This window comes from Fistularia commersonii, chromosome 6, assembly GCF_037954325.1.
Source record: "Fistularia commersonii isolate RoL2024-O1a breed Wild chromosome 6, RoL_Fcom_v1.0, whole genome shotgun sequence".
Lineage (NCBI taxonomy): Eukaryota > Metazoa > Chordata > Actinopteri > Syngnathiformes > Fistulariidae > Fistularia > Fistularia commersonii.
Window position 1 is genome coordinate 3,874,780 of NC_141289.1, and position 14,449 is coordinate 3,889,228.

At 40.9% G+C, this 14,449-nt stretch overlaps 1 protein-coding gene across 1 annotated transcript in view; it reads right to left on the reverse strand.

Annotated features, from left to right (window-relative positions):
• Window positions 1–13,902, reverse strand: part of nek5 (NIMA related kinase 5) — a 23,118-nt gene extending 9,216 nt beyond the window's left edge. The window contains exons 1-13 of the mRNA XM_086147775.1: window positions 13,778–13,902; window positions 12,918–13,014; window positions 12,709–12,806; window positions 12,053–12,136; window positions 10,426–10,496; window positions 8,589–8,675; window positions 4,303–4,357; window positions 3,341–3,454; window positions 3,096–3,182; window positions 1,872–1,938; window positions 1,275–1,369; window positions 252–307; window positions 48–167 (exon numbers count right to left, since the gene is read on the reverse strand). Coding sequence (XP_086003901.1) covers window positions 48–167; window positions 252–307; window positions 1,275–1,369; window positions 1,872–1,938; window positions 3,096–3,182; window positions 3,341–3,454; window positions 4,303–4,357; window positions 8,589–8,675; window positions 10,426–10,496; window positions 12,053–12,136; window positions 12,709–12,806; window positions 12,918–13,014; window positions 13,778–13,894 — 1,148 coding nt within the window. The 5' untranslated portion in view covers window positions 13,895–13,902. The remainder of the gene's footprint in view (window positions 1–47; window positions 168–251; window positions 308–1,274; window positions 1,370–1,871; window positions 1,939–3,095; window positions 3,183–3,340; window positions 3,455–4,302; window positions 4,358–8,588; window positions 8,676–10,425; window positions 10,497–12,052; window positions 12,137–12,708; window positions 12,807–12,917; window positions 13,015–13,777) is intronic.
• Window positions 13,903–14,449: the final 547 nt, after the last annotated feature.

The following is a 14,449-nucleotide window of genomic DNA, read 5'->3' on the forward strand; positions in this document are numbered from 1 at the left end:
AGTGCAAGTGTCGTCCTCATACTCCTGGCCGTTTTGGTCGCACTTACAGTTGATAGGGTTCCATAGGACCGGGGTCCTCACGTGGCTCCTGTCTCTCCTCAGGAGGAAGGAAGACGTCCAAATGGCCGGGATAGAGCTGGTGCTGGACCATTGGCTGATGGCCAAACCTGCACCGGTTAGAACAGGCTTCAGCACAAAACACGCATACTGGACCGACACTACATCGACATCGACGGGGGATTTCTGATCACCTCTGGTTCTGGTGCTGTGTTCCCTCCTTGTGATGCTCTGCTCTAGGAAGGAAGGGCTAGAGAAGGAGAATACAAGCTTAAAGTTAATCAATGACCTGATGTAGAGCAAAATAATGAATCATTGAAGAATAATACCACAATAAAGAGGGAAAGTGAAAAAGCCTCTCCAAAGAGTGGTCAGGCCTGTCTGAAATGGCACTATTTAAATTAAAATGAGACCGTCCTTTTAGAATATAGCCCCCCTAGTATTTGGTTTTTTTTTGAAAGCTGATGACATTTTGTCATTTACAAAATGTGCAAATTTCTCCTCTGTTTGGCCTATTCCACCTGATGCCAAAAGCTCAGTCACTCTTATACATTTATTTATTTATTCATTTATTTTACTTTTAACAATTTTTTCACTTTTATTTTTTTTATTTTTGTTGTTTCATTTAAATCTGTGTTTTGTGTATATGTATATGCCTGTACAGAGTCCTCGAGTGTCAAGTAAGGCACCTTAAATAAAATGTATTATTATCATTATTATTATTATTATTTGTTGAGTTGGTTAAGGCAACAGTGTGAATATACATAAAAATAAGCTAGATAAAATTAAAAAATGTCAGAGGAGAGATGAATGCCTGAATCGAAAAACCGGACTGAATGTCTGAGCAAGGAGACATACACGGCCCAAAAGAGGATAATAAAGAAATCCCAAAATGATCAATAAAACTGTTTGATGACCCTACGAATCAGCAATGTGGAGCAGGAGTAATTCATTTATTATTATTGAATTATTACTATATTAATCATTAATATCCACCCACCCACCTCCCTTCATACCTTTATTGAAAGGATGCAGGGCCGCAGTTGAAACCACATAATTACAATTTAAAACTAATTTAAACCAAAATGTATTTACAGATGGAGAGTCCTTAGAAATCAGTGTTGTTGGAATCAAACACTCTGCGACAGTTAATCTCTTTAAACTTCAAAAATTGCTGTGCACACGTGGCACATGATAACAATGATTATCCGTCTTACTTTGCAGTGGGCAGGGGTGCAGACTCTGAGAGGGACTTTCCAGGCGGGTTTTGCAGGAAGCTTTTTCACGGCAGCTCTGGATATCTGTATCCTGTCTGGATAACAAGATAAAATAATCAGAGATGGACACCGGGATTAACCATGTGCGTACCCAGAAGCACGGACAACACCTGGCAGTCTTCGATGAGTTTAAAATGTTTTGTCATTACGCTTCTTAAAGCTTGTTCAGTGAGGCAAATGTCAGAAAGCTACTAGGACAGGATGATTAACACATTCCCCGTGTCATCCAAGACGATTTCTGACGCGAGCACAACATTTTTTTTTTTTCTCCGACATGACATGGTTATTATCAGGCCAATTACAAATGAGATCATCACCCATGAGGGCAGATAAGGGAGTCCTTTTTTTCCCCTCTGCGATTTATCAGATGTGTTAGACAACAGTGTCTGGAAAAGGCTGGGATCCCATTGTTTGTGAAACCACCACCGGGTGGGGGTGGAGAGTCCGTTGAACTTTCCCCCGACAGCCTTCGCCGTCCTTACAGATCTTTTAACGGAGCAGTGAGACGATCTGGGATTTGTCGCTCGGGTTGGTTACCTGGGCGAAGGCCGTCCTTGCCGATCGCGGCCGGCTGTCTGTCTCCATGGAGATCCAGCTGCGTCACCTGCACACACACCAGAAATTGCTGGCATGTATGCTACTGTCTGCCTGCCTGGGGAGATCTTCAATGAGATAATGCATCTCCGAACCTCTAACTTTAGCTACTGCGAAAAAAAAAAATTCAATTATTCATTATTTAGTGACAAAGTGTTTTTGAAATTTTCAGAAAAATGTGATCTCCGACCATAAATTCTGAAAAAGATATTGTGCTTGACACTTTGCACTACATGAAAAAGCTAAGCGCTACGTAAACATAATAGCGGCAATGAGTATTCACACCTTGCAGTTTCAAAGCACTTCGCATGGAAGCAAATTTATGGCTGAGCTGCCATGCAAGGTGCTGAACAGGCCGTAGGGAACAACTTGGGGTTTGGTGTCTTGCCCATGGCTTATGCGGATGGGGGTGAGTGCTGGGAATCAAACTGGCAACCTTCACAGTGGAGGTACTAACGGAGCCACAGCCGCCCCAACTAACTCACAGACTAGTGCACATGTGCAAAGAAGACATTTAAAGGAATCACAGTAGGGAAAGAAAATGTTTCTGTCTGCCATAAAATATATCTATGGGGTAAAAATATAAGTAGACTAAAAAAGGCTGTATTAAAAGTCGGTAGAGCTACGTGCAACCACCTGAGATGTTTATAAAGGCAAGGGGACTAGAGATGTCTGGAGGGCCACAGGAAGGAAGGCCCTCCCGCCGCACAGCAAAGGTCCTTCCTTCCTCCAGAGCAGCCACAAACTGCGATTCTTTTTTCTTCTGGTCATTGAAGCTGGCAGATTTATGGACGATCACTAGGACCAGGGTGCAAAGAGTGCGTTCCTGCGGCCGATAATTACTCCTGTTTTTCTTCAGTACAAAATGCGCTTTTCTTTAGTACATTTTATTGGCGTTTCCTACGTGAAAAATCCTTAAAGTAGGGAATATTTGATTTGGCTGTTTGTGAGCTTAGTAAACTTTTAGATTTACTTTCTCCACGTGAAAGGCAAAGTGGATCTCAACATCGCTCTTTATTGAACAGTTTGTTTTATGAGCATTTGGTGTAAACAAAGTAAACGCTAATTCCTTATTATTGCCAACTGCTAGCTCCTGTGAACCCGTGGGAAGGAGAGGGTTTATTCTGAGATGAGCGTTTAAAATTTACAACCAGTTGGATGCCGTACCTGCGGGCCCAGGTGTTTACTGAGGTGCTTCTCGAGGAAGGGACGTCCGAGGATGGAGCTGACGGACGGACGATCCCTGGGGTTGACCTGAAAAGGACGTTGCTGAGCTCCAAACACGCAGTTGATGTATAACACAAACAGTTTATCTGATTCCCATAAATCAGAAAGTAAGATTTGAACCTTCCTTTCCTTCTCTGTAAATTAAAAAAAAGGAAAATTAACAAACGGGTGCCAGAGGATCTGACCTTGAAGAGTTGGGTGACCAGCAGACGCAGATCATGGGAGTAGCGCCTGGGCACTGGGCTGTAGCGCCCCCTACAGATCTTGCATACCAGCTGCCGTAGGCTGCTTCCCTCAAACTGTTAGTGCGCACACACACACACACACACACACACACACACACACAAACATTTCACTACACTCGCCTCAAACCACTGCATTAGTGTTTTTCCATTTTGTGTAAATTATATAAACCAAAGTGAAAGACTGGGGGAAGATAAGCTGTCAAGTTGCTGTGTTTGTCTCTCATTTTAAATAATACTTCTGTTTGAACAAAACCTCACATGACCTTTTGCATTTTGCCACCAGACGTCATTTCAACATCAAAAAGACATTTTACTTTTATTGTTACTTCGCTTTTTATTTTTCATACATGTTACTGTTCAGTTAAAAAGAGTGAGGGTTAAATTATAATTTCTATAACAGTGACTTAAAGAAAACACCATGATGCAGATGTCCCCAGACAGTAGAAAATATCATGTTGTGTGACCCCTTAACATCAAAATGTTTATGAGATGTTAACAACTTTCATCCCATATTTGTCGTTGTCACATGACTGGATCCCACTAACGTCATAAGGGGACACTCTGGCTTTGAGTTTTGGTCAACATTTAGCTAAATATTAGCCTGATTTTGACTTATAAAGAGAAAAAGACAAACCAATGATTAATCTGTGTGTGATACTCAACGTCATCGTTTCTAACATGAATTAAATTATGTTAAAAATCACTGGAATCGCAGGCACATACCGAAGTGATGAACATCATTGAGGAACCGAGTACAAACAGGATAAACTGGGTGTTCTGGCTGTGTGTTTGTGTGTGTTTGTGTGTGTGTGTGTGTGTGTGTGTGTGTGTGTGTGTGTGTGTGTGTGTGTGTCTGTGTGTGTGTGTAGCAGCTGCTGATGGAAGGGTGTGGTGCAGCTTACTGGATGCCTCAGTGTGCAGAGTTCATACAGGACACAGCCTAGAGACCAGATATCCCTATAGAGAGAGAGAGACACACACACACACACACACACACACACACACACAATCGCATTGGCTTGCATTTATTATTTTCCCCGCCAACATTTTTGACTACAGTAGTAACAGAGTTTTCAACAAAATATTAAGTTCTATGAACTGTTCTGTTCTGTGAACATGGGAGATATTGAAATAAAAAGTAAATCTTTGAGGTGAGGTCATAACCATCTCTTTGTCCTTTTACATAAAATCCACCTGTCGGTGTGGGTGAGAAATCACGGCGGGACTTTCTTTAGGTACTTTCTAAAGGGGTTTCGTCTTTGGTTGACCTATTTCCGTCTGTTGGATAATATGTAACTATGCTCCTGGCGCAGTTAATATCGCAGGCCTTCACCTTTATGCCGTAAATATTCACCTCTGACGTTCCACGCTTCCAAAGTCTTCAGCAAAGTAGCTGTTCATTATTGGGAAATGGTACAAGTGCTTGGAGTCTGACAAGAATTGAACAAACCTCACCCAAAGGACCAAAGAGATATTTCATGTTTGTCGTGATGTTTGTGATGTTTGTGGAGCCCCATCAGCTCACTCTTGGAAACAAGAACCCGCGGAGACAGAATGAGGCTGTCTGATGATCTAGAAGGGAATTGCGTGTCATATCAAGATCCAAATATCCAGATGGAGGGAGTTAAAACCGTCTAAAAAACAAAAATAAAACTCCTTCCTTTATCCCCGCTGAGGAAATCCTAAATACTTAATAACGTTTTCAACAGCCAGCAATATATTCATTCAGTCCATGTGCGCAACATGGACAATGACATTAGAAAGTATTAGCATGAATTGATTAATTCATTCATTCTTACCGCTTCTATACTTATCCTCCACTCAGGGTTGTGGGGGAGAGAGCCAATCCCAGCTATCAATGGGCAACAGGCGGGGTTCACCCTGGACCGGTTGCCAGTCGATCACAAGGTCACATATACAGACAAAGTACCAGTCACCCTCTCATTCACATGTCATGTTAAGACATGCAACCGCTCACTCTATCATTCACATGCCATAGAAAGACATACAACCATTCACCCTCTCATTCACACGTCAGGCAAATGGGCTATATCACAGCTATTCTGCGAATAAGAGTGAATGGTTGTATGCCTTTGTGTGACATATGAATGAAAAGGTGAGTGGTTGTATCTCACTGTGTATCATGCGAATGAGTGAATGGCTGTATGTCCCTGTATGATGTGTGAATGAGGGTGAATTGGGGTGTGTATGGGAGAGTGAATGTTGTATGTTATTATATATTGTGTGAATGAGCAAATGTCTGTATGTCTCTAGATCCTCCATCTGGATTGGTCTCATTCAACCATTGAGAGGGTGAATGGTTGCATGCCTCATAAAGAGACATGCAACCATTAACCCTCTCATTCGCATATAGAGATATGCAATCATTCATTCTCATTCAGTTTGATAGAGACATTTAACCATTCGCCCTCTCATTCATATGTCAAAATAGTCTTACAACATTCATCCTCTATTTTACACATCATATAGAAATACAACACTCACTGTTGTATGTCACATGCGTCACATGCATCACATGAGAGATGAGATGAGAACAACTTTATTTATCCCGAAGGAAATTGTTGTGCCAGAGTTTCAAGTAAAAGCATAACAGTAATAGATAATAGTAGAAAGGAGGAAGAATAAGAAATACAATGAAATATACATTGTCTTAACTGTTAACTGTAACTACAAAGATTTGAAGATTCCCTGTGGCTGAGGGAAGAGGAATTAAATTAAAAAGTGGTTGCATGCAATTATCACCTGAAATTATTCACCCTCTCATTCATGTACCAGAGACATATAACATTCACTCTCTTATTTGCATGTCTAATAGAAACATACAACCATTCAATCCGTCATTCGCACGTCTAAATAATCATACACCCATACACCCTCTCATTCACACGCCTTCTAGAGAAATAAAACCATTTACCCTCTCATTTACATGTCAGAACAGTCATACAAACATTCATCCTTTCATTTTCACATTATATAGACATACAACATTCACTATGTCATTCAGACATTATAGAGATATGCAATAATTCACTCTCTCATTCACACAATAGTGATACAGAACCATTCACTCACTCATTCATGTGGCATATAGAGGAGGAAACCATAGCATCAGAATCAGAATCAGAAAAAACTTTATTTGTCCCAGAGGGACAATTTTGGGGCACATGGGGTAGCAGCATCAAATTGTGAGCATCAAAGAATAAAATAAAAAACAAAAGAATACTATGTATACATATATAAATAAATCACTGTACAGAATTGTGCATATTGTAAGTAAGCAATTTATATAATAAAAATATATCATGAGCAGCATTACACTGGGGGGGGGGGCGATAAGGAGTTTGCAGGGTTGCTGGGAATTGAGGAGTTGGACGGCTCTGGGGTCAAAGGTTGCCCTTCTCTGGGTTTTGCTGGTGGGGCAGCGGAGTCTGTGACCAGAGGGGAGCCACTCGAAGGTGTAAAATAAAATGTGGTACCGATCTGCAACAATCTTTTTGGCTGTTTTTAATATTTGAGTGTGATAGAAGTGGGAGGGAGGTCTGGGGGGGCTGGCCACTTATTTTGGAGCAGACCAAGGTGGTGCGCTCCAGGCAATTCCTGTTGTGTTGGGTGATGGAATGGAACCAGCAGGTGAAGAAGAAGGTCATTACGTTCTCAATGAAGGCGTAATAGAACATGGTGAACCCGGAGGAAAGCCACGCACACACGCACAGGCATATTTTTACACAGAAAGACCCCTGTCAGTATCAAACCACAGACCTTCTTGCTCTCAGGCAGAAGCAACGACCCCACCGTACCACCAAGTAGTATCACCTCATGATTAAACATCAGATGTGATGCAAAGATGCCAATATTAGGAGAAAAGGAAACAACTGTTAGAGGTTATTTGATACTCAGTTTGTGAAAGTGAGGACATCTCAATTTTCTTGGAGTCTGCAAAACAGACATGGATTTTTTCTGAAGTTTGAATACACCGATTACGAAAACAAACCATATATCAGGTCTAACCGTGAAACCCATAGCTGTGAGTGCACGTTTGTGGGCCAGGCTGGGAACAGGATGCAGGTGGGGATAAAGGTCCCCCACGTGATCCTCAAGGCACAAACAAAAGAGACAAAGTCCCAGAGTCGAAATGCAGCCGGAGTGAGAGGCGGCTAAAGAGAGCGATGCAAAGTCCAGTGAGGTGTGTTTTTATTTCCAGACACTCATATGCGTGATTTGGCCCTCTATCTTTGCGAGGTCCAGTCTCGGATGATATAGACCTCGAGAGCGAGGCCGACTTTGAAACATGAGAATCGGCTTTGCTTTCTTCAAAGTGCCCGTTCGACGACCGGGACCCGTAAAGGTCAGGTCATGGCTCAGAAGCAGCGTGGACAGAGGCAATAAGAGTTGCTCACAGACGAAAACACAAGAGGAATTGTGTGTGTGTGTGTGTGTGTGGGAAAGAGGAAGTGACATTGACCTGTTTTTATCAAAACAAGGGAGCAACGGACATGCTCACACACACACACAAACACACAGACACACACACACACGCATACACACGCACACACACGCACACACACGCACACACACGCACACACACACACACACACACACACAACACTGTTTCCTGTTAGAATGTGTGAGTACATGCTGTGAAAGTACTACAAAGCGAGGATTTACTAGCTTGAAGCGCACATGATCGATGTCATATAAAGACAACTTGATTTTTATTAACTTTCTAAATGATTCTATTCAGCTATTGTGATTATTCGTAGAGACTGAGCACACTGCGCGTTCCGATGTTTCCTTCTGTTCCCTTTATTTACTGTGACATTTGTTCACCCTTTATCAGATTGAAATTCTTGGGCTTTTGGGAGATTGAAGATTGGACTTCTGGCTTCGATAGCACTGTCTGGCTATTGCGAAAAGTGTACCCTCAGCTTTTAAGCAGCCATTATAAATACAATTTATAATGGCCAGGTTTGGAATCTCAGCCTCAAGCAGAAAATCAATGCAGCTAAGCCTACGCAGATTTAGGTCTATTTCCCTTTCACTTCAGATGGAACTTAACACCCTTCTTAGTGTCAGCTGGAGCTCTGATGTGATTCCATTCGCACCTTTTTATCACTAAAAGGAAAGATGCTAAAAGGAAGTAGCTACAATGCGGCGCAAGGTGACCTACGTCTTGTTGTTGTAAGGTCGATTCTCGCAGATCTCCGGGGAGAGGTAGTACGGTGTCCCGACGCATGTCCTGACTAGCTCCATGGTGCTGAGAGGACACAAACAGGGCCACAAACACAACAGAGGGACAGAAACATGAAATTAACTTGGTGCTGATCAACACCACCAACGACATTTAGTAAATACGACCTCTTCGAAGTAAAGCTTCACCATACAGATCATTGGACTAGTCAAACTATGGTCAATGGAGTGCCATAACTGTTAGCTATGAGAACTAGCTCACTGGCCGAATGACACGATGGAGATTTATTGACAACATGTTTAGACTTCATTCATCCCTGAGGGATTCTAACACAGCTGGATTCAGCAGATAATCACAAGGGTTAGTGGAAAGCAAAAGAAATGGTGGAGCTCTAAAATTAGTGAAGATTGGAAATTCCTCTAAAGTCAGGTCAGATTTTATTTATATGTAGCGCCAAATCCTAACACAATCGTCCCATGACACTTTTCATGTCAAGCAGCTCTGGACCAGGGCTCTTTAAACTAGAGACCCAACATTTTCCATTGGTGAGGGAAAACGGGACCCTTTATCGGATAGAGCCAAGCTCAATATAGGCAGCCTTCTGCCTCAACCAGTCGGGATGCAAAGACAAAGCGCCGGAGAAAATGACAGAGATAGATAGCAATGGTGTGATCGAGACAGGGCGGTGTGAGGGTTGGCACAAATTATCTCAAACTAATGATAATAGTAGCGCTAATAGTTGTTGGTTTTTTGTCTGACATGATACAATAATGGCTTCAATATTCATAAAATTGTTTTCACTGAATTGATTCCACTGAGGTGCAAGACTAAGCACAGGAAGTCATTCTTGCCTGTGGCCATCGGGCTAATGAACCAATCTTATTAATGTTACCCATATCTGGTTGTATTTTGCTCTTTTTAACTTATCTTTTACCTTCTGATATTTCTTGACATTAGTCATATTTGATCTTTATCTTTTCTTGTTAATTTACTTCTGTTTTATCCTATTTTTATTAATTTCTATTTCTTACTTGAGTGCAGACAGGCTAGGAAAAGTGAGAGGAATGAGAGAAATGCGCAACGCAGAGGAAACTTACAGCAGCCTAACTAGGGGCTAGCCTAGCGCTAACTAAAGGCTTTCTCAAAAAGACAGGTTTTTAGTCCTATTGTTAAAACAAAGAAAAAGTCTGCTGGTTTGTGGAGGATTTCACTGTTTATATCAGACTTAACCTCGGAACATCCAGAGGAAATGCTGATGTAAACTGATGTTTTTCTAATGGGAAATAAAAAAAAGAACCTTTTGGAATCACTTTTATTAAAGACATGGTTTGAGGTTGTAAACTCATTGCAAGATGTCACAAATCCAATAAAATCGGGCCAGTTTTTTTTAGTATGTTTGTGTGTCCAGTCAGTCTAGAAGCAATAGGGTGTTGGCCCGCAGTTTCTTTGCAGCTGTGAGGGGGTTTCTCCGTCTTGTTTATCAAAAAAATAAGCAGCTCTGTTTTCACATACTGACTTCTGCGCAAGTCTGATTCGCGGGCCTGAACACAAAGCAAAAAGGGGGGGCGTGAACCTCTCTGATTTCATATTGCACTTCACTATTTGTTTTAGCTAGTTCTTCGCCGTCCTCACACTCCCACCCGTGTCGTGCAGAGTGTGTTCGGCGGCCGAAGACCACAGGACGAACACGTGTTTACATGTCCTGGTCGACAGTTTGCGGAATGATTAGGACTTGTTTGGAAGACTTCCATGTGTTACAGAGCCCCTCAGTGACAGACAGCTGCACCGTATGTGTGTGAAGATGACACTGACTTACTTATTCAACATTCTTGCAATTCCAAAGTCGCCCAGCTTTGCTTTCATCCCTCCGTCAGTTAGGAAGATATTCTGGAGGAGGGGGAATGAAAACAGTGACTGGGCATGAATCGAGCGCACCCCAGAATGTGCGTGGAAAAGGATACGACTGATGAAAGATAGCGACAGTCATTAACAGGGTGGTCATCGGTGTCTAGTTACTCTGGCGCACAGGGGTCTTTGTTCAGAGCAAAGCCAAGCGCCGGACACTCCATCCTCTGAGCTCTGTAACTGATAATACTAACAAATTATCTGAGGATAATGTTGTTTGCGGGCTCAAATAGGAATGCATGATGGAGGTTAAGAGGCTTGCTTGTGATAGTCCGCTCCAATGTGATCCTTATAGGCAAAAAAAAAAGAGAAGAGAGGCTGCAGAATTTCTAATAACCAGCAGCAGCTTGGATCAGATGGGATTGTTGGTTATTATTTTGGCGATCATAAAAACATGCGCTCGGATCACGTCTTGCACATCGACAAGTGCACCCGGGTACAGCCAAGGTCTGAGGGGAAACAGTGGAAAAGTTTGGAGGCGGTTGTTATTTTTAGAGACATGATATCATGACCCGCAGCGTGATTGATACACGCTTAATGAAAGCAGCAGCAACTAAATACTGATCTTCTCTCCAATATTAATCAAAATGGCAGTTGGGGGGTTTTGGGGTTGTCATTTAAATTATATAATGTGGCTGCTTTCACCTGAGAGACAAACAAACAAATAAAAAAAATAAAAAAAAACAGAAAAACGCACATTGTCCTTGACAAGACAGTTGCAGTTGAATCTGGAGAGAAAAAAAAATGGACGCAACAAGATTTCCCAATATTTGCTTCATGACACACATGCCCTGACACAACTGTTAAGAGCTATGTTGCTTAACAAGCAGACAGGAGCCTAAGTAAAAAAGTGAAGTTCGTTATTCTGCTTAAAATGTGTTGAAATGTTGTGACTGGCAAAAATGCTTTTTCATGACATTGCATTTTCTTAATCGCTATTGTATTTGAATGATTGGCAGATGGATGGATGGCCGTTATTTCTTTTTTATGAATATTAAAGCCATTATTGTATCATGTTACCAGAACTATGCAACCGTTAGCACTACTGCTAATGTTTTTGTGCCAACCATCAAATTTGAGACAGGAATCACAATAAGTTGAGTTGGTTAGCTTATTTCTGCTGGGTTGAAACATATTAAAGGCTTCCACTATGTTTTGTGGCAGTTTACGTACTATATGTCTGACAGAAACATGCAGCACGTGTGCTGTAAGTCAGATGCCAGTCAGCTGAAGGGATGATGATGGCCATGCTGAGATTTTGCTATAACGTCACCCAAAAGCCCGGGTCCAACAAAGGGATGATACTAGCACAGAGTGACACAGCTGTCCAAAAGATACGTTTACATCACCTTCAGAGGACCTAATTGCCCTCAGACGTGCTAATTGACAACGCACATGGAGATTAAATGATTAAAATTGAGTTAAGATTCTTGTTGTATTTTTTTTTTTTTTTGTTTTTTCTTTGCTGTACAGTTAATTAACCCAAAATGAATTCACTTGCGTGTGTGTCTGTGTGTGTGTGTGTGGGAGAGAGATACCTGTGCTTTGATATCCCTGTGTAGAATCTTCCTGTCGTGGATGTGTTTAAGGCCCAGGCAGATCTGAACAAACCAGTCCACTATCTGAGGAAGACAGTCCAGCTCAGTATCAGTGTGTGTGTGTATGTGTGTGTGTGTGTGTGTGTGTGTCAGAATCAGAATCAGAATCAGAATCAGAATCAGAATCAAAATCAGAAAAACTTTATTGGTGCCTGAGGGGCAACTGGGGGGCAGAGTGAGTAGCAGCATCAAATTGTCAATGTTCAATAAATGTATGGATGAATAGACAAAATATAGACAAGAATATCTAAAAATAGACAAGATAAAATAGAAGTAAAATATAGACAAGAATAAAGTAAAAATAGAGGTAGATAAAAAAGACTAGAATTAAATAGTGTCTGTACTTATGTGCAAGTAAAAAGTTTCTGCACTTATGTGCAAGGTTGTATAATAACTAACTGTACAAAACTGGGCAGATTGTGCAATTGGCAGAAGAGACTGTAAAGTACGCTGGGCTCACCATTTATATATTAAACGTATATGTTGGAGGATCCTTTTGGCTGTTTTTATGGTTTGACGGATGGGGAAGCGGGAGAGGGGCCTGAGGCGTTGTCCAATTATTTTGGAGCAAAATGTGTGTATGTGTGTGTGTCTACCTGTTGCTCAGAAAAAGAGACCCCTCTCTGCATGTTGATCCTCTTCATCAGATCTCCTCCATCACAGAACTCCATCACAATGCACAGAGAGCCTCTCTCTGCTCGAACACACAAATCACAATGTGAGACACACACTCATCACACACACACACACACACACACGCACTGCACTCCAGCATAACACGCTGATGGCATGCTTCTCCACACACCTTGGAACGAGCAGCGGAATGTGACGATGTTGGGGTGCTTCATCATCGACAGCAGTGTCACCTCTTTTTTTGAGGCTTCCTTTTCCTTGGAAGACATCTGAGTAACAAAGACATTTCGAAACCCAAAATGTAGCACTTCCATAAGCTAAATGTTCGAAAACACAAATAGGGGCTTTAAGGGATTTACACTGCAAACCAGTTCAGGGGGCAGTTCTGATTAAATCAAAATAACATGCGTGCGAGTTATACACGTACACACATTTTCAACCTGCAATTATTAGCAAAACAATAGTTTCCTTTTACATTGATCACTCATCATATTTGGAGACACAAAATTGATTCTGGCTTCTTTACTTAACTATGACAGAAATTTGAATGAATATCAGGATAGCGCAAGAAACACTGATTCATATTTTTCAACCGTTTCTGAACTTTTAGGAATCAGTCAGAAAATCATTTGGCATATTTATCCCTTTGATGAAAATAAACTGACATTTTTTTTTCTATTATTACAATTCTATCAAGCAATGTAAATGAACCTCATCACTTTGGTCACTATTCCAAACAAATGAAAATAATAAAGAAAAAGAGGGTTGATATCACTTTAATATTCTATTATTTAAAGGTCATCATGTATAGTGGCTAAATAATTATTGATCAGTTTGAGGCAAAATCTAGCAAAACTGCAACATAGAGACAATTCACTGAATATGATTTAATCATCCGTAAAGGGGAGGCTCAGACTGAGCAAAAGTAATTCAACTTTTATTTGATATTAAAATGCACCTTGTTCTCGCGGGAGGTTTTAAACCCATGAAGTAACACTCCTCTTTTAGAGTCAATTGGAAAAGTGGTTGTACCTTTGAGAGATCAATCTGTTTGATCACACTCTCTCTGTCTCCACCCTTGTCTCTGACCAGGAAGGCCTTCCCAAACGCACCCTCTCCAATCTGACGGACAACCTCATAGTTATTCATTACACCAGGAGAGCTGAGGGAAAATAGAACAATTATTATATTTAGTTTAGTTCGTAAACATTTTACAGGAAATGACTGAAGCTGAACACAATGCCACAATCCAAGCCATATAAAGAGAAGGTTGATTTCACTTTGATACTTTATTATTTAATGGTCATCACAGGCCGTAGCCAAATAATTTGTTGATCCATTTAAGGAAAATCTAGCAAAACTGCAGCACGGAGACAATTCATTTTTCGTCAATTTATTTTCAACAACAAAAACAAAAACAACATCAATAATGATAATGATGACAATAAACATATCATAGTCACAACAACAATATTGATAATAATAATTATATATTCATAACAATTATTATAACGATAATGGTAATAAAATTATTGTTATAATTATTATGTAGTTTTGCCATATAATAGGTGCTTTTGATGTTCTGATCAGTGATACTTGACGAAAATGTGGGAAGCCACTGATACACACAGAAAGAAAAACACAATAAACCTAAAAAATAAATATACAGTGAGTTTTATTATTAGAGAATTCATTTTGTTGTTA